The sequence below is a fragment of the Schistocerca piceifrons genome, chromosome 11, assembly GCF_021461385.2.
Source record: "Schistocerca piceifrons isolate TAMUIC-IGC-003096 chromosome 11, iqSchPice1.1, whole genome shotgun sequence".
Taxonomy (NCBI): domain Eukaryota; kingdom Metazoa; phylum Arthropoda; class Insecta; order Orthoptera; family Acrididae; genus Schistocerca; species Schistocerca piceifrons.
In genome coordinates this window covers 67,454,944-67,476,172 of record NC_060148.1, presented here as the reverse complement: position 1 = coordinate 67,476,172, position 21,229 = coordinate 67,454,944, and the positions used below count along the sequence as shown (strand labels likewise).

The 21,229-nt window shown below is 41.0% G+C and overlaps 1 protein-coding gene across 3 annotated transcripts in view; it reads left to right on the top strand.

Moving 5' to 3' along the window:
- LOC124720218 (L-galactose dehydrogenase-like) overlaps positions 1-21,229 on the top strand; it is a 79,533-nt gene that overhangs the window by 31,266 nt on the left and 27,038 nt on the right. For all 3 annotated transcript variants that reach the window (XM_047245539.1, XM_047245541.1, XM_047245540.1), the window contains 3 exons: positions 4,015-4,132; positions 8,947-9,108; positions 14,029-14,265. In XM_047245539.1, the coding sequence (XP_047101495.1) occupies positions 4,015-4,132; positions 8,947-9,108; positions 14,029-14,265 (517 nt within the window). The remainder of the gene's footprint in view (positions 1-4,014; positions 4,133-8,946; positions 9,109-14,028; positions 14,266-21,229) is intronic.

Sequence of the window (21,229 nt, the reverse complement as noted above, 5' to 3'; positions counted from 1 at the left end):
AAATTTAACATAGGGTTCTATTAAAAAAAAAAAAAAAAAACAACAACAAAGGTGGCCTCATAGCTCTGTAATAAAAAATAGCACAAACATGAAATGTGATATATTCAAGTAGTCCCTGTACCTGCAATTCACTGTCCAAAAGGCATCTTTGTATCTACAGTACTGGCCATTAAAATTGCTATACCAAGAAGAAATGCAGATGATAAACGGGTATTCACTGGACAAATACATTCTACTAGAACTGACATGTGTTTACATTTTCACACAATTTGGGTGCATAGATCCTGAGAAATCAGTACCCAGAACAACCACCTCTGGCTGTAATAATGGCCTTGATACGCCTGGGCATTGAGTCAAACAGAGCTTGGATGGTATGCACAGGTACAGCTGCCCATGCAGCTTCAACACAATACCACAGTTCATCGAGAGTAGTGACTGGCGTATTGTGACGAGCCAGTTGCTCGGCCACCATTGACCAGACATTTTCAGTTGGTGAGAGATCTGGAGAATGTGCTGGCCAGGGCAACAGTCTAACATTTTCTGTATCCAGAAAGGCCCATACAGGACCTGCAACATGCGCTCGTGCATTATCTTGCTGAAAAGTAGGGTTTTGCAGGGGTCGAATGAAGGGTAGAGCCACGGGTCGTAACACATCTGAAATGTAACGTCCACTGTTCAAAGTGCCGTTAATGCGAACAAGAGGTGACCGAGATGTGTAACCAATGTCACCCCATACCATCACACTGGGTGATACACCAGTATGGCAATGACAAATACACGCTTCCAATGTGCGTTCACTGCGATGTCGCCAAACACAGATGCGACCATCACGATGCTGTAAACAGAACCTGGATTCATCCGAAAAAATGACGTTTTGCCATTCGTGCACCCAGGTTCGTCGTCGAGTACACCGTCGCAGGTACTCCTGTCTGTGATGCGGCGTAAAGGGTAACCGCAGCCGTGGTCTCTGAGCTGATAGTCCATGCTGCTGCAATCATTGTCGAACTGTTCGTGCAGATGGTTGTTGTCTTGCAAATGTCCCCATCTGTTGACTCAGGAATCGAGACCTAGCTGCACGATCTGTTACAGCCATGTGGATAAGATGCCTGTGATCTCGACTGCTAGTGATACAAGACCATTGGGATCCAGCACGGCATTCCGTATTACCCTCCTGAACCCATCGATTCCATATTCTGCTAACAGTCATTGGATCTCGACCAATGCGAGCAGCAATGTCGCGATACGATAAACCGCAATCACTATAGGCTACAATCCGACCTTTATCAAATTCGGAAACGTGATGGTACGCATTTCTCCTCCTTACACGAGGCATCACAACAATGTTTCAGAAGGGAATGCCGGTCGACTGCTGTTTTTGTATGAGAAATTGGTTGGAAACTTTCCTTATGTCAGCACATTGTAGGTGTCACCACCGGTGCCAATCTTGTGTGAATGCTCTGAAAAGCTAATCATTTGCATATCACAGCATCTTCTTCCTGCTGGTTAAATTTCGCGTCTGTAGCACGTCATCTTCGTGGTGTAGCAATTTTAATGGCCAGTAGTGTATTATGTTTGGGGAGATACAAGGGGTGTTATGACTTAACTGCCTCACCCTGTATACTGGCAAAATGAGGGTCTATCTGGAACAGATATTAGAATTAGGCAGAATTTACATTCCTGAGCCCAGTACTTCTAATAAACTGTAGAAGAGTAGCTAATGAGGTATTCTTTTATACGCACTCCATTGACTTCTTTGGGACAGTCCTGTGCTGCTGTCACTATCTGCTTCCAGTTCTTCTCGTCTCATCGTGCTTTCTTCCATCCAGTCGTGCCCATCGCTCTGCAGCCTGAGGTCACCTCATCTTGCCATCTTTTCTGTTCAGAGGTCTTCAGCCTTTTATCTTCCAGTCGTATATCTGAGACTATTCTGCTGTTCTGCAATGGTCCGTTTTCACAACATAACCTTCCAATTGCAAGCACCTCATTTGAAGGCCAGTGGGGTAGCTTAACTAGTTCTTTATTGTATCTCCTAACCCATCTTTGAGTTGTTTAGCCAAATGTTGGCACAAAAAAATTTCTGTGCACCTTATTTTTAAAGGACGAGAGTTTGTGATATTCTCTTTTGATCACATTCCAGGTTTCCACTCCCTACAGCAATAGTGACCTGATGATGGTGTACTATATTTTTCCTAGAGTTTGTAGGATAGAAGTTTTTGAAGGGAAAAATAAAAATTGTTTGCATTCCATAGTTTAATTTTGTATGGGACATATGTTCTGTTGTAGTCATTTATATTTACATTGAGGTTAACTGGAATAGGGAAGTAGTTTTCTATCAGAAGGTCATCACATTGTTTTATAGTTATATTTCCCCTTATTCTATCTTTTCTCCGTTAATTTTAAAACCTGTTTTCATGAAGGGTGCATTTAGTTTCGGGAACAGAGTTTGTGTTTCACTACTGTGCCATTTGCACAGGCCATTATATTTGGTTGATCAGTTGTCATGTTTCAGTTTGTTGCTTATTTGGTTTTCTTACTACTTTTTCCTTGATGACATTGAAGATGGTGAATCGCAGTATGTCACCTTGCTTGCTCCCTTTTCCATACCCTTTCTGATTTGGCTGACGAGTTTCTTGCACAATAGTGCTTTGTATACTGCGACCAGTAGGGAAATGTTGCAGTAATTCAGCAGTTTCATTTATCTCCTATCTTGTGTATAGTAACAATAATTGATTGCTTCCATTCATGCAGTATTTTTTCACGTCGGCAAATTTTAAGAATTGAGATTAAACAATTTCTCGAGTAGTTTAACCGCCATATTTCAGCAATTCCACTGGCATTCCATCAGTTCCAGCTGCTTCGTTTTTTATTTTTTATTTTTATTTTATTTTATTTTTTTCCTAACTGCTGGTTACTTCTTTGTATGTTGGGCCATTTACAAAAAGTTCAACTGCTGGAGAGCTGGTTTTCCCCAAATTGTTTACCAGTTTGGGGTAGTTCAATAAACCATCAAAATATTCTAGTGATAATAGTACCATTGCTATGGTGAAGATCCACTGTCCACAGCTGATCTCCGTAACTCGTCTTATTTGCGGGGCCATATACTTTGTGAATGATGTTAATGTTTACATTTCGAATGATTGACTACAGCTTTTTACAGTGTTCTCCAGAAACTTCTACTTGAAAATTCTGCATATCTTGTACAAGAAATGCATTAGATAAACAAATTTCTGCCTTCCTGGATTTGATGACTGAACAGAAATGGATGTCCACAAATTTTGTTTGAACAGAGTTGTAACCTAATGATGAACTTCATCTTCTGCATGTCATTAAACTACTGAAAATTATGTTAAATAATGATTAATGTGTGTAGCAGAAAGAAACATTGTAGTGAATATACATCAACATAATAAACATAAATATATCACTTACATCACTAGAAGCACATATTGTCTACTCTTATGTACATTGACGAATCGGTAATGGGTATTTCTTCAAGCAGTTGTCTCATGCCAGTTACAGCTGAGACAGTTGTTATCGCTGCAATCAACAAAAAATGAACATACTTTGTATGGAATGTTTTACTGGAATTAGTCTATATTACTGCCTACTAAAATATTTACTGTTATGTAAGTCTGCAGGCTTTTGTGGCCGTTGTCACTGAAGTTAAAATCTTCTGGGTTATTAGGCCGCGTCATGTTTCTTCAAAAATGTTCGACATTTCGACCCCTGTGCTGGGATCTACCTCAGGAACTTTTGGTGTCCAATACTGCTAGAACACTATTGCCAGTTAGTGTTCTAGCAGTATTGGACACCAAAAGTTCCTGAGGAAGATCCCAGCAGAGAACATTTTTGAAGAAACATGATGCTGCCTAATAACCCAGAAGATTTTAACTTCAATTTTTATTGTTCTTGAAACACCCTATATAATATTACAATAGGCCATTGTATGACCTGGTATGTTAATTCACAGAGGTGACACACTCCCCTGCAATGACACTACATGTACTGTTGTAGAGACTACCCTGAGGAGGATGCGATTGCGGCAGTGCGGGAGGCGATCCGGCAGGGCATCAATTACATCGACACGGCACCCTTCTATGGCCTCGGGAGGTCTGAAGAAGTTCTTGGCAAGGTGAGGTTGAGTTGCAGTAGGCCTAATCCTCTCATCAAGGATGGAAACTGCTTTTGCCATTTTCCCATGTTTGAGTGGTGTGTGTGCACTGTTGCTTAGGTGACTTTCATGGAGCAATTTGAAGTTATATCCCAGCCACCACTGTACCACTGTGGTATGTTGTAAACATCATTTACACCCTCTATATGGCAAAACCACACACACACACACACACACACACACACACACACACACACACACACACAGACTCTCTTCTCTCTCTCTCTCTGTGTGTGTGTGCGCGTTCTTTGATTCCAGAAGATGTTCCATACTGTTTTGCACTGTTGTTTGGAGATCAGCATACTAGCTTCCGAAATATTGGATCAGATTTGTGGCTAGATTCAGAATTTCTTTGTGGGTGCAGCTCAACATCCCACTCTTGAGAGAACAAAATCGACAGGTGTAAAGATAAATTCAATTGTACCACAAGCAAGTGTTATAGTGCCTGTACAAACGATGATGTAGGTAATATCAAAACCTACCTGAGGCCTTTCGCAGATGATGCAGTTGTCTATCGATCGTAAAATAGCTGGAATCCTGCCTCTGTTACGTTTTCTACCCTCATGAACAAATAAATTTTTTCCTGCAACGGAAAATCTGGGATGGAATGTAAAAATACACTACTGGCCATTAAAATTGCTACACCAAGAAGAAATGCAGATGATAGACAGGTATTCATTGGACAAATATATTGAAGTGACGTGATTACATTTTCACACACGAAATCAATATCCAGAACAAACACCTCTGACCACAATAATGGCCTTGATACGCCTGGGCATTGAGTCAAACAGAGCTTGGATGGCGTATACAGGTACAGCTACCCATGCAGCTTCAACACGATACCACAGTTCATCAAGAGTGACTGGAGAATTGTGACAAGCCAGTTACTCGGCCACCACTGACCAGACGTTTTCAGTTGGTGAGATATCTGGAGAATGTGTTAGCCAGGGCAGCAGTCAAACATTCTCTGTATCCAGAAAGGCCCCTAGACGACCTGCAACATGCGGTCGTGCATTATCCTGCTGAAATGTAGTGCTTCGCAGGGATTGAATGAAGGGTAGAGCCACGGTCGTAAGACATCTGAAATGTAACGTCCACTGTTCAAAGTACCATCAGTGCGAACAAGAGGTGACCGAGACGTGTAACCAATGGTACCCCATACCATCATACCGGGTGATATGCTAGTATGACGAATACACGCTTCCAAAGTGCGTTCACTGCGATGTCGCCAAACACGGATGCAACCATCATGATGCTGTAAACAGAACCTGGATTTATCAGAAAAAATGATGTTTTGCCATTCGTGCACCCAGGTTCGTCGTTGAGTACACCATCGCAGGCGATGGTGTACTCCTGTCTGCGATGCAGCGTCGAGGGTAACCGCAGCCATGGTCTCCAAGTTGATAGTCTGTGCTGCTGCAAACATCGTCAAACTGTTCGTGTAGATGGTTGTTGTCTTGCAAACATCCCCATCTGTTGACTCAGGAATTGAGACCTAGCTGCATGGTCTGTTACAGCCATGTGGATAAGATGCCTGGCATCTCAACTGCTAGTGATACGAGGCCATTGGGATCCAGCACGGCGTTCCGTATTACCCTCCTGAACCCACCGATTCCATATTCTGCTAATAGTCATTGGATCTCGACCAACGAGAGCAGCAATGTAGCGATATGATAAACCGCAATCGCGATAGGCTACAATCCGACCTTTGTCAAAGTCGGAAACGTGATGGTACGCATATCTCCTCCTTACGCGAGGCATCACAAAAACATTTCACCAGGCAACGCCTGTCAACTGCTGTTTGTGTATGAGAAATCGGTTGGAAACTTTCCTCATGTCAGCACATTGTAGGTGTCGCCACTGGTGCCAACCTAGTGTCAATGGTCTGAAAAGCTAATCATTTGCACATCACAGCATCTTCTTCCTGTCGGTTAAATTTTGTGTCTGTAGCATGTCATCTTCATGGTGTAGCAATTTTAATGGCCAGTAGTGTATTATGGAAAGGATAGTTGCTACTCATGATATAGTGGATATGCTGAGTCACAGACAGGCACAACAAAAAGACGAAAGTGAGCTTTCAGCCAACATGGCCTTTGTCAGAAATAGAAACACACACACACACACACACACACACACACACACACACACACACACACACACACACACCTCGCTCACTCACTCACTCACTCATAAATCAGTCTCTGTCTACTGAAGCCACACTGCAAGTACCAGTGCATGATGATAGAAGCAGCTGGGTGGTGGGGGTAAGGAGGAGGCTGGGGCAGGGAGTTGGAGGGATAGCAGGGTAGGGGCGTAGGGTGATGAAGTGCTGCTTGGGGGAGCATACAGGGACGAGGCAGAGAGAGGGTAGGGTACCTAGGGGCAGTCGGTAATTGAAAGTTTTACTACGTTAAGTAATGTGAAAATGAGGTATTGTTAGCACTGATTCGAAAGCAGACATTCCACTCATTCCAAGAACATACTTTAAATTATCTAAACCAAATTGACTTACCAAATGATTGACACTAAAAGCTTGGACCATCATAATTTCCAATATCTGTTTTGCCTTTGTGTTTGCTAGATTCTGAACTTTGACACTGTACTTTTGTTTCTATATTTTTTCCATGTCAAATGATGCACCTCACCACTTAATTAACCCATTAAGATTTGTGTAAAATATCCTAATGTAAAATTATCAATGGATGCCTTAGTCGTATGAATTGTATTCCCAATACGGAACCATTACAATGTTGTGTATACTTTTGTAATATACTAATCTTCAACTTCTTTCATAAAGCAGATAACAGTTAAATCCATCCAAAGTAACAGGATCTAATGTAGCCAATTTTAAAAACATTATGTAGTTTCCAAGATTATATTACATTCTTATGTCTGTCATTAAACAGCCAGTCACTCCCTCACCAGCATGGACCCTGACATTAAACACTTAATAGCTATGAATGTGTAAGCAATGTGCTACCACATAATATATTTGTGTCTTAATGTCCATGCATCAGATTAAACACCTTCATCTCTAATGTATATTCATGAAAGCCTGAAGCCACAGTAGTAAATACATGATATCAGTGTGTTAATGTTGAACAAATACTATTCACTGGATACTGTAATTATTTCTGGTGACCCTACTGCAAATTACATTATGTGCACAGTGATTTTATATTTCCGTTACTGCAAGTCATACCACCGTGAAGTTCTACGATTATGATATCAGTGATTAATGTCTGAACATTGGAGATAATCAGTTTTAGGTAATTTAGAATACACTACTGGGATGCTGAACATTGTTGGTGTGGGTCAGTATATGGAATTTTACTGATTATATCACGAACTTTTTCACATCTCTAACTTCTTCAGTTAACTTCATTTCTGAATTATGAGTGCCCTAATGAAAATGGAGTCAAAACTATCAGACTAAGAATCTGAATAACAATTTCCAGCAAAATGAAGTCTAAATAAGAGCGTGAGATTCCTATGTAGTTGTTAGTAAAATAAATTATTTATGGATGTAGAAAAACATAAAAGGTGGGAAGAATCCACCTTGCTGTGTCACAAAGAGTTTGACAATATTACTTCCCCCGCCACATACATTTTTCAAAATGTCCACAATGAGAAAATCAGAGAAATCAAAGAATCGTTTGGCAATTTACTGACACTTGTTCTTCTCGTGTGGTATTTGCAAAGGGAACATGGTAGTGATACCAGGAGTACCCCCTGGCACACACCATGAGATGAGTTGTGTAATACAGATATTGGTGTAAATGTAGAAACATTTCATTTACTTGGAAAGATTTATTTACTAGAGCAGTGGGAATGAACTGTATATATTATTCTTACTGCAGGCTTTTGCACAATAGAAATTTTCTTCGTGTTAGCATAAATTATATTGCAGTACTGTGCAAAATAACATCAGTCAGTAATAATGTGTCTTGTCTTGAGACGGAGGTTTGAATGACTGTTCACAGTATTGTATGCGAGAAAGAAAATCTCTGTGCTAGACCAATATTGCGATGCAGGTATATCTAGAATCTTAATACCTGTCGGGCCCACTGTTTCAGCTTGTCATTTACAATCATCACAGTAAATGTGAAACTCGAGTTTCTCCCGATGTATAAAATGTTCAACAACTTACGGGAATGCAACCAGATGATGTCTTCAATGACCACCAATATTTTGACAGGTCAGTCTCCCATCATTTTTGAGACACAAATGTAACGAGGAAGGTAATGTGACAAAAATAGAAGTGCACATTGTGATTTCACTATTTTACTGCAATGTTCATCTAACTTGTAAAGTTACCACCCTGTGCCTCGTGAATTTTATTGATGTTCACCTTCGAGAACTTTCTTTAGCTAATAGATAGGTTTGTTCATTGTAAAGACTTACTGTCAAAATACAACCATGTCCATTTGTTTAATACATTGCGTTTATTACTTTAAACTTACAATGATCAGCTTGTAAGTAAGTAACTTTAACAGTTAATATATAACAAGTGAGTGGTTCAAATAATCCACGAATGGTTTGAAGGAGCTTTTTGTGATATTGCACATAAACAAAATAGAAACTTTACATGAACACTGACTTACATAGTGAATGTACCAACTGCAGATGCAGCTCAGAACCGATGATGTCACCCATCTGTATTCCCGTAAGATGTCTGAACACTGCAGCAGATACTTGGCTTCAAGTAAATGAACTGGTCAACCAGAGTTTACAGTGCTTTTTACATTTGTCCACTGTCATCTCTTCTACAGGCCCTGAAGGGCGTCCCTCGGCAGGCATACTACATCGCCACCAAGGTGGGCCGCTACACAATGGACCCCCGCACCATGTTCGACTTCTCTGCACAGAAGACGAGGGAGAGCTTCGCGAAGAGTCTCAAACTGCTGCAGCTGGACTATGTGGACATCATACAGGTGATAAAGAGACTTGTCTCCACTGACAGCTAGAAACAATGGCAGGGATGATTAGGTGCATTGGATGTAGTAGAATAGTTGTATGTAGGGACAGGAAAAAATCATTTGATTTTATGGACAATTTCGGTACTGTTTTTTGACTATTTCAGTATCTTTTTTTGCGAAGTACTGTGTTATTTTTGAAGGGCTTATTTTTGAAGTATTAATTTATTTTTATGTCATTGTTTCTTAGCATTATGCTAAAACTGAAAGTAGAGCACAGTCGGAAAAAGAAACATTTACATTAAACCCATTAAGTATACTCAGTTAAAATGAACTCTCTCTGCAAGCACATGCCAATGAAAGTTTTTGAAAAGAAAGCATGGTCATAATTCAAAATTCCCTCAGACATTGTTCTACCAATCTGCTAATGCCTCACTATAGTGTGAAAACAGCTGTTTGGAAATTATATTCGAAAATGGAAGACAAATTGCATTCAGCATAACAGCAAGTATTTAAGAATGTCCACATTTCCTGCTGGCATTGAAAGTTACTTTGCCACTAACTAAATTTCCGCATAATAATGATGCCATCTTTTAAGGTGGATTATGAGATGTGGCAAGTAATTAACGAGACTGGTGTCAGAAATGTGATTATTGTACACAAAGTTACAACTAACTTTTATCCCCTACAACATAGTCCACTCCCGTATCTATACATAATTCTGCATATATGTCTTCCATTGTTCAAAGCAATGATTTACACTAAGTGATCAAAAGTATCCAGACACCCCTAAAAGCATACGTTTTTCAAATTAGGTGCATTGTGCTGCCACCTACTGCCAGATACTCCATACCACTGACCTCAGTAGTCCTTAGACATTGTGAGAGAGCAGAATAGGCCACTCCGTGGAACTCATGGACCTCAAAGGTGGTCAAGTGATTGGCTGTCATTCATGTCATACATCTGTACGTGAAATTTCTGTACTCCTAAACATCCTTAGGTCCACTGTTTCCAATGTCATAGTGAAGTGGAAATGAGAAGGAACACGTACAGCACAAAAGCGTACAGTCTGACTTCGATTGTTGACTGTAACAATACCAGAGAAGGAAAGTTCCCACTCACCATATAGTAGAGATTTACAGCTTTCAGCCATTAAGGCCTTTGTCAGCAGTAGACATACACACATGCACGCCCCCTCCCCCTCCCACACTCACACACACACACACACACACACACACATGCAAACGCAACTGCACACACGTCTGAACTGAAACCACACTGCGAGCAGCAGCACCAGTGCGTGATGGGAGTGGTGACTGGGTGGGGGTAAGGAGGAGGCTGGAGCGGGTGGGGGGTGGGGTGGGGTGGGGTGGGGGGGATAGTATGGTGCGAGTGGCGGACAGTGAAGTGTTGCAGTTTAGATGGTGGGCAGGAGAGAAAGTGCAGAGGGGGGAGGGGGCAAGTAGCGGAAAGGAGAGAAATAAAAAGAAATTAAAAGACTGGGTGTGGCAGTGAAATGACAGCTGTGTAGTGCTGGAATGGGAACAGAGAGGGTGCTGGATGGGTGAGGACAGTGACTAACGAAGGTCGAGGCCAGGAGGATTACGGGAACGTAGGATGTATTGCAGGGAAAGTTCCCACCTGCACAATTCAGAAAAGCCGGTGTTGGTGGGAAGGATCCATATGGCACAGGCTGGGAAGCAGTCATTGAGATGTGGGTTCCTTGTACAAAAACGAATCTCCTGCGCCTTATCTTTCCAGGCTCCCACCACCTCCCAAAGTCCCACAGTCTGGCCACAGAATAGCATTCCCCTCATAACTCAGTACCATCTGGGGCTGGAACAACTGAATTACATTCTCTGCCGGGGTTTCGATTACCTCTCGTCGTGCCCCGAAATGAGGAATGTCCTGCCCACTATCCTTCCCACCCCTCCTACCGTGGTATTTTGCCGTCCACCAAACCTACACGATATACTCGTCCATCCTTACACAACCCCTGCTCCCAGTCCCTTACCTCAGGCTCATACCCCTGCAATAGACCTAGATGCAAGATCTGTCCCATACATCCTCCTACCACCACCTACTCCGGTCACTAATATCACCTATCCCATCAAAGGCAGGGCTACCGGTGAAACCAGTCATGTGATTTACAAGCTAAGCAGCAACCACTGTGCTGCATTCTATGTAGGCATGACAACCAACAAGCTATCTGTCTGCATGAACAGCCACCGAGAAACTGTGGCAGTTTATAAGTGGACCACCCTGTTGCTGAACACGCTGCCCGGCATGATATCCCTCATCCCAATGACTGCTTCACAGGCTGTGCCATATGGATTCTTCCCACCAACACCAGCTTTTCTGAATTGCGCAGGTGGGAACTTTCCCTGCAATACATCCTACGTTCCCGTAACCCTCCTGGCCTCGACCTTCGTTAGTCACTGTCCTCACCCATCCAGCACCCTCTCTGTTCCCATTCCAGCACTACACAGCTGTCATTTCACTGCCACACCCAGTCTTTTAATTTCTTTTTATTTCTCTCCTTTCCGCTACTTACCCCATCCCCCCTCCGCACCTTTTCTCCTCCCTTCTGTCTAACCTGCAACACTTCACTGTCCGCCACTCGCACCATACTATCCCCCCCCCCCCCCTTAACCCCCCCCCCTCCACCTGCCCCAGCCTCCTCCTTACCCCCACCCAGTCACCACTCCCATCATGCACTGGTGCTGCTGCTCGCAATGTGGTTTCAGTTCTCAACTTTCCTTCTCTGGTATTGTTACATTCCATCCTGCATTTTCCATTGTTCGATTGTTGACTGATGGAGACCTCCGACAGTTGAAGAGGGTCGTAATGTGTAATAGGCAGATATCTATCCAGATCATCACATAGGAATTCCAAACTGCATCAGGATCCATTGCAAGTACTATGTCAGTTATGCGGGAGATGAGAAAACTTGGATTTCATGGTCGAGCGGTGGCTCATAAGCCACACATCACGCCAGTAAATGCCAAACGACGCCTCAATTGTTGTAAGGAGCATAAACATTGGACGATTGAACAGTGAAAAACGTTGTGTAGAGTGACCAGTCACGGTACACAATGTGGCAATCTAATGGCATGGTGTGGGTATGGCGAATGCCTGGTGAATGTCACCTGCCAGCGTGTGTAGTGCCAACAGTAAAATCCAGAGGCAGTGGTGTTATGGTCTGGTCGTGTTTTTCATAGAGGGGGCTTACACCCTTTGTTGTTTTGCATGGCACTATCACAACACAGGCCTACATTGATGTTTTAAGTACCTTCGTGCTTCCCACTGTTGAAGAGCAATTCGGGGATGACGATTGCATCTTTCGACACGATCGAGCACGGCCTGTAGCAGAGTGGTTACACGACAATAACATCCCTGTAATGGACTGGCTTGCACAGAGTCCTGACCTGAATCCTGTAAAACACCTTTGGGATGTTTTGGAACGCCGACTTCGTGCCGGGCCTCACTGACCGACATCGATACCTCTCCTCAATGCAGCACTCCTTGAAGCGCGGTCTGCCATTCCCCAAGAAACCTTCCAGCACCTGATTGAACATATGCCTGCAAGAATGGAAGCAGTCATCAAGGCTAAGGATGGGCCAACACCATATTGAATTCCAGCATTACCGATGGAGGGCACCATGAAAAAGGTCAATCACTAACACCCTCTTCAACAACTCTGCCGTTTTTGCTTTTAAGAATAGATAAAAGTCAAAGGGAGCCATATGTGGGGAATACGATGAATGTTCAGGTACAGAAATGTGCCTGTCTCCTGAAGACTCTTTCACTGGCACAGCACTGTGGGCCTGCATTTTGTCCTGATACAGAATACGTGAATTGTTCTTCCACAAATTCGGTTTTTTTCTTTCGTACTCTTTCCCTCAGCTTGATTAGGACTTATTTGCAGTATTCCTGATTAAGGACTTGTCAGTTGTTTTGTGTAATCTCATTAATGTTCTGTACATTTGCTTGAGTTCTTGAACTCGCAGATCGACTGGGGCATTTACCGCCTTCAGTCTCTTCTCGTCCTACTGAAAACAGTTTTTGCCATTCAAAAACTCGTCCACATTATCATCACTTTCTTTAACATATAAAAACATTCCCCCCATTTGTGACTCTTTAATTTCACAAGGAATTTAAGATTAATGTGGTGCTCAATTTTTAAGTTCACTGCTCTTGTGGTATTACTACAGAAAAATGTCCTCTCAAACCGAGGCTCAAAACCAAACTAAAGCCAACAGAAAGACGAAACAAACGGTAGCTGCAACTACATCCCAGTACCAGCCTCCTCCTGTGTGGCTATGCAATGAGAGTTGCACAGTCTCATTATTTAATCGCCACACTTCGTAAAGTAATAACTTTATCTGCCGACATCTCATTTCCCAAAACTTTTGGACAGCAAATCGTGCTAAACTAGTGAAAGTAAAGCTGAAGTATCGTACTCGGTTTTTTCTTGCATTTACACTTACGTTCTGTGGAAACACTCAGTTTAATAGACACATCACATTTACAATCTGTGAAAAGTGCTTGATTTATGGCACAATTTGTTGTTCAAAACTATCAGAAAAATGTGATGCTGCAAAATAAAACTGCACATTTGAACAAAATGTATGCAATGACTGATGGAGTGTATAAGCATTTACTTCATTAAACATATTACAGATGTGGAGCACCACTTTACAAAAGTATTTCATAAAGCTGCAAGTGCAGGTTGCGAGTTGTGCTCGGATAGCTCAGTCAGTGGAGCATTTGTCTGCAAAAGGAAAAGGCTGCGGATTCCAGTCCTGGAGTGGCACACAGTTTTAGTCTGTCGTGAAGTTAGTTTATGTTATTGTGTTCCTCCACGAATGTGGAAACATTCCATTACATTTTATGTCAGTGAGTAACTCAAAAACTTTTCCCCTCTCACGTTTCCAGGTGCACGATGTGGAGTTTGTTCAGAACCCAGATGTGATTATCCGGGAGACTCTTCCAGTGCTGCAGGAGTTTGTGGCAGTGGGTAAAGCGAGGTTCATCGGCATCACGGGGTATCCTCTCGAGCCGCTCCGAGAGATCATCGAGAAGAGTGGCAGCGTGAAGGTGGACACGGTGCTGTCGTACACCAGAGACACTCTCGTAGACGACACACTACAGCGGCATCTGCCATTCTTCAAGGTGTGTTTGGCCATCAGTTTTGATTTAGTGTGCGTAACTCATTGATACATTTACTTGTCATGCTCCACTGATTCCTAAGTGCTATTGACAAGTTTAAGTTCAGCTTCTCGGTTTTCCTTTGGTGCTGCAAGTTACGCCCCCTTGCTGAGACCTGAGCATTAGTGATGAGTGTAGACATGTCACTACACGGCAGGTTTAAGATTACAGTGGAAATTTTTCTGCCTATCTCGGTAGCTTTTCAGTTTTGGCAGCTGAGATGTGTATGGCTACATTGTTGTGATCTAATCATCTGTTCTATAAAGGAAATGACAAGGTGTCAGGGTTGTATTAAGTGCAGATTGTGGAAATACTTATAAAGAGCAGCACTGAGAATGAATTATTCGATGCCAACTTAAGTGATAACTCCTGAGCAGATTCTGAAAGAAATAGCCGTAAGCCACCTACATCAGCTGGTGGACAACAAGAGAAGTAAATGATAGCTCTTCCAAGTCCGAAAAATCTAAAAATGATTGGAACTTAAAAAAGGGATTATCAAAATTGGACTGAAAAAAAAAGGAAAAAAGAAAAAAAAGGCCATCTTTACGACTCTGCAGATTTGTAACAACCATACGTTCGCATAGCATCATCAAAGATAGAATAATTTTTACGCCTCAATAATGTTCATCTTGGGTGAAAATCTTATAGCAACTGCAGGAGACATCACAGAAAGCACTACAAAAATATTGGCCACAGAGCAAAGCGGGCTGTTCGGATAGCTCTGGACCAGGTAGAAGCCCAGATGTGGGATAGTTGGTGCAGATAGACGCACTAGGCAATAGTGATGCAGCACTCATCTTGCCTCATAGCGTGCACATTTGCAGAAGCCAAAAGGTTACAAGTCGACATGAAGTAATTTCAATAAAAAAAATTAGGAAATGATTGAATTTTCAAGCATACAAACATTCTACTTGTTTATTTTGGAAAAAAATTGGTGATCATAAACATTAAGAGTGTTGCTTTGTAGCTTTTTATAAAAAACCTGTAGATTTCACTTTTGAGATATAGTCACTTTTGTTTTAAAATTGTCATTTATCATTGCTAAAAATAAGCCATCCCAGAAATTGATGGAGTGGTTTGTATACAGTCATCATCTGAAGAAATAGAAATTTCTCATGAAACTTTTCATTGTATACGCTTTTTTATGATTTTCATAATGACCTAACTCAACAACACTATAGACCAGCCCAGTAGTGCCATTTTGCTGATGCAGTCACACATTGGTGTATTGGGTGTGTAATGGAGTCATGTTAGGAGGTAAAAACTTAATTATGATGAGACAATCATCAGATGAGAATCTTCTCATTGTGATGTGAAGGGGCATTATCAAGCAATAGAGCATCCTTCTGTGGAAACCCCCTCTCTTCTTGAAATCACCAAACATGGGGTACAAAATGTGTGTGGAACCTGTTTTTGAAAATTTCACTATCAATGCATGCTCCTCTTTTGTAATAATGCAGAGGGAGATCCTTAATTATGGTATCCCTGAATGCATGGGGTTTATGGGGTTTTCCAATCACTAGTAGTTTAACTTTGTGGTTCCCAGAAGCTTTAGCACACAAAATTGTAATGCATTCTTTAGACACATTTTGGTTGGCAGCTATTCGAATACAGACCACTTTCGTCCGTAGGACATCTTTTGCTAGTTTTTTTACTAAACCATTGCAAAAGAGCAGCACCTAATCTGTCAAATGGAGATCTCTTCATGCTTTCTTGTGCAAATGGTCCAGAACTAGAATCTCATTTCCTGACAAAATCCTGTACTTTCTGCTTATTCTTCATAATGCCCCAAAAGAGTCTGCATTCCAATACCATAATCAGCATTTAATTTTGCAGCAGTTTTCTCCTTCCTAAATCTTTTAATTACTGTAATTCCAATTTTTGTTTTAATGTTTTTGTTTTCGGTTTAATGTTTTCGATACAAGGCTAGTTTTTGTGTACTCTAATAACCTTGACCAGCAGTTTGCTATTTATCCTGAACATTGTAAGTGTACATGCTCAAGCATGTGTAGTTTGCTGTACTTGCATGAACTTGCACAAATGAAGATCAATCAAGCATCAGGCAGCTTGAACAATCATAATGCTCGAAATTATCCCACATATAGTTGTGCATACTTGAACATAGTGTTCGATTGTGCGAGCCCATTTGCAGTTACCTGTGTGGCTGCCTTTAGGCATCATTGCTGGTCTGTGGAAAAATAACAACAATAATTCTGTAACTATACATATTTAGATGAGGTACATGGTGTATACTGGCAGCACATCATATCTTAATGTTTACTTTGTTGGAAATCACAGAACTGTCATTTAGCGCAACTCTTATTCTTCCTAAGCTGTACGTGTGTTCGTTAGCCTTTGTCTAAGCGTTAGTTGGTCCACATTGTAAGATTTCATTTACTTGCATGTGACATTTTTGCATTTCATTGCACATTACCTTGCTGCTACAATTTAGTTGCCTGTGCACTGCATTTGACTTGCTAAAGGTTAACTGATTGGGGGGAGGGGAGGGGGGGGGGATATATCATGAGAACTGTAGTGGGCTGGTACATTGGGATGATAGGGAGGGAGTTTTTTTTTTTTGTGTGTGTGTGTGTGTGTGTGTGTGTGTGTTGTCATGTCATGTCATATAGAGAGGAAAGTGCCCGAATCTGGATCCCTGTTTGGTTTTATGATAAATATTGAAAATTGTTAAATAGCTATCTTTTTAATCGTGATATCTATACTTTATCAGGTTATTTATTACTTATGAAAACATATCTACATCTAAATACATGCTCTGCAAAACACTGTGAACTACATACAACTTCATAACAAAGGTAGCCAAAGCCATTAAAATTCATTGTAAATTGAAATTGAAAAAAACTGCATACAACTGTTAATTGATAATTTATTCGTGGCCCGTTTCAATGATTAAAGCAGTATCTTCAAATGGTCCTTCATAGAAAAGAAAGCATCCTTGTAATCTGTATATTTTAAAAATTGGATTAAGGGCAGCCAATAAAAGTAAATCTAAATAAAACTACTTATAGCACTGTCACACAGATTAGCACATGGAAATGCAATCAATATTCAGTCACAGAATGCAACTCCATGAAGAGGGTAAGTTGTGAAGCTCACATAATACTACGTACAGAAAGCTGGTTGAAGCCTGAAATTGATAGCAGTGAGGTTTTTGGGGAAAAATTAAGTGTGCATCAAAAGAATAGGCAAATGGGAAATGGAGGTGGTGTATTTGCCACAGTAGACAAGAAACTCAAATGTACCAACATAATAATTGGAGCTGCATGAGAGATTGTTTGGGCAAGAATCAGTATCAGGGGTGGGTATAAAATGATAATTGGATCCTTTTTATAGCCCACCAGACTCATCTCCTGATGTAACACAAAACTTTAAGAGAAACCCTCAGTTCACTTGTACAAAAGTTCCCCCAATCATATTGTAAACACCGGTGGAGACTTTAATCACCCAACAATCAATTGGGAAAATTACAATTTTGTTAGTGATGGGCAAGATAAGACATCCTGTGAAATTTTATTAAACACCTTCTCTGAAAAATACCTAGAGCAGATAGTTCAGAATCCCACTCATGATGGCCATAAATAACCTGACCTCTTTGAGGATGTCTCATTGAAACTGGTATCAGTAATCATAATGTGATTGTGGCAATAGTGATTACCAAAGTACAGAGAACAACTAAAGCAAGCAGAAAGACATATGTTCAGTAAACTAGATAAAAAGTCAGTAGTGTCATATTTCAGTGAGTAACTTGAAACTTTCAGCACAGGACAGGGGAATGTAGAGGAATTGGCCATGCACAGGATATATATGTACCCAGTAGTACAGTACATAGTGGAAGGGACACTCCATGGTATACATTCACTGTAAAAAAAAAATCTAAAGAAACAGAGACCCCTGCATAGTAGAAGTAAAAAAAAGTGTAGGGCTGCAGATAGAAAGATGCTGAATGAAACACATTTGGCTGTCAAGAGGGTGCATAAAAGCCTTCAGTGACTACCATAGCAGAATATTGTCAAATGATCTCTCACAAAACCCAAAGAAATTCTGGTCATATGTAAACACTGTTAGTGGCACCAAAGTTAAGTGCCCAGTCCCTAGCGAATGAGACAGGAACTGAAATTGAGGGTAGCAAAGCACAAGTTGAAATGATTAATTCTGTTTTCAAATGTTCCTTTACAATTAAAAACCCAAGATAATTGCCCAATTTAATCCTTGTACCACTGAAAAGATGAGTGAAATAACTATTAATGTCAGCTGTGTTAAAACTGAACGACACTTCAGGGCCCAATGGAATCCCTGTGAGATTATATGCTGAATTTGCAGCTGAGTTAGCCCCTCTTCTAGCTGTAATTTATTTTAGATCCCTTGAACGAAAAGCTGTGTCCAGTACTTGGAAAAAAGCACAGGTCACACACGTCTACAAGAACAGTAGCGAAAGTGTTCCACCAAACTACTGTCCAATAACCTTGACATCAATTTGTTGTAGACTCTTAGAACAAATTGTGAGAGCAAACATAACGAACTATCTTGAACAGAATGACCTCTTCAATGCTAACCAGCATGGATTCTGAAAATGCCAATCAAGTGAAACCCAACTTGTAATTTTCTCGCAAGACATACTACAAGCCTTGGATCAAGGCAGTCAGGTAGATGCAGAATTTCTTGAGATCAAAAAAGCATTTGACCCAGTACTATACCTTTGCTTATTATCAACAGTACGATCATATTGGGTATCGAGTGAAATTTTTGACTGGATTGAGGACTTTTTGGCAGATAGGACGCAGCGTGTTATAAAGTGTTTTGGGACTCTTGCTGTTCATGTCATATATTAATGGCCTGCAGATATTTTTAATAGTAATCATAGACTTTTTGCAGATGATGAAGTTATCTATAATGATTTACTGTCTGAAGGGAGGTGCATAAATATTCAGTCAGATCTTGGTAAGTTTCCAAAGTGGTGCAGAGATTGACAACTCGCTTTAAAGGTTCAAAAATGTAAAATTGTCCACTTCACTAAATGAAAATACATAGTATAATTGGCCAACCATACAAAACACCTTGTTGTAACACTTTATGAATATATGAAATGGAATGATAACATAGGCTGTTGTGGGTAAAACAGGTGGGAGAGTTCAGATTGTTGGTATAATATTTGGGAAATGCATTCAGTCTATAAAGAAGATTGCTTACAAATCACTGTAGAATACTTCTGAAGTGTGTGGGGCCCATACCAAATAGGACTAACTGGGGATATTGAACATCTACAGTGAAGGGCAGCATGAATGGTCACAGATTTGTTTGATCCACGGGAGAGTGTCACAGAGATACTGAAGAAACTGAGCTGGTGGTCTCTTGAAGATAGGCGTAAACTATTGCAAAAAATTCTACTAGCAGAGTTTCAAGAACCGGCTTTAAATGATGACTCTAGGAATATACTACAACCCCTATGTATTACTCACATAGTTATTGTGAGGATAAGACTGGAATAATTACTGTACACATAGAGGCATTCAAACTATCATTCTTACCACACTCCACAAGTGAGTGGAATGGGAAGTAACCCTAATAACTGGTACAGTTGTACGTACCCTCTGCCATGCATTTCATAGTGGTTTGCAGTCTAGGTGTAAACTTAAGATGTAGAAGTAAACAAACAATAACCGGCAAAGCACTGGGCTGAATAGTGCGGGGATGAGGCATTGTGGCAAAAAGAACTGTAGTTAATGTAATAATCATAATTAAAATGTAATACAAGAAGCATAAAATAAGACACCATCAGTGTAGCATCTATCTGGAAAACCTAACCCATTAATCAGCCCCATTACCACAAAGATAAAAAATCCCTGATGGAAAAAGTTATGCAAGATTAAAAATTGGGAAGTGAGAAGTTAATTAAGCTGTTGGGTATACATCTGCATCCATGTGCAGATTGAATGCAGATGAAGGTCTCAATGTATTAAAAAATTTTATAAGGTTTTAGGCCATGTTTAAGACACTTATCAATAACAAACTAGTCAGAACCGAGAATGAACATCAGATAACTAGGGATCCCATTTTCAATGGCACATCCAAGAAATCAAAAGAAAAGAGCAATGAAAAGTCTAACGTAACTTGAATGTCCAAATAAACCAATACATGAAATTTACATAACCTGCAGTGGGTCGTCGCGCGTGTTGAGCACTGGGGCCAGTCAGCTGTACACTAAAGTGGTGGTGATCTCCGTATAACCGGAGATGCTAGTGTGCAATCCAAGACCACAACATATGATAGGTGTGATGGAATTTTGTGCTGCAAAGGCTGCGGAGCTCCTTAACAACAGACCACTGTGAAGTGCATAGTAGAGGCTACTTCCCATGTACCAGTTATTAGAGCTTCTTTCCATTCCGTTCACATCTGGAGCACAGGAAGAATGACTACTTAAAATGCTTGTACGTGCTTGGTAATTAGTCTGGTCTTGTCTTTACAATCCCTGTGGCGTGATAGTTAGGGGACTGTAGTACATCCCTAGATTCCTATGTTAAAACTTTGAAAGATGGCTCGCATGGAATAGTTTGAATCTGAATTCAAGAGAATGCCAGTTCAGTTCTTTCAGCATCTCCATGATAGTCTACCACACCCCAAACACACTTACGATTATGTGTCCAGTATCCCCTGTTAGTCTCATTTCGTACAGGTCCCACACACTTCAGCAATATTTTGAGGATGGGTTGAATGAGTGTTTTGTAAGAAAATACCTCTGCAGGCTGACAGTAATTCTGAGTATCCTACTGATGGACCATTCTGCCACCTGCCTCACACGCAAGTGGGCCTATGTTATCATTCCATTTTGTATCCCTACAAATTGTTACACTCGGGCTGCTAGGTTTCTTACCGGCAGATTCGAACAACACGTAAGTGCTGTGGTGTTGCT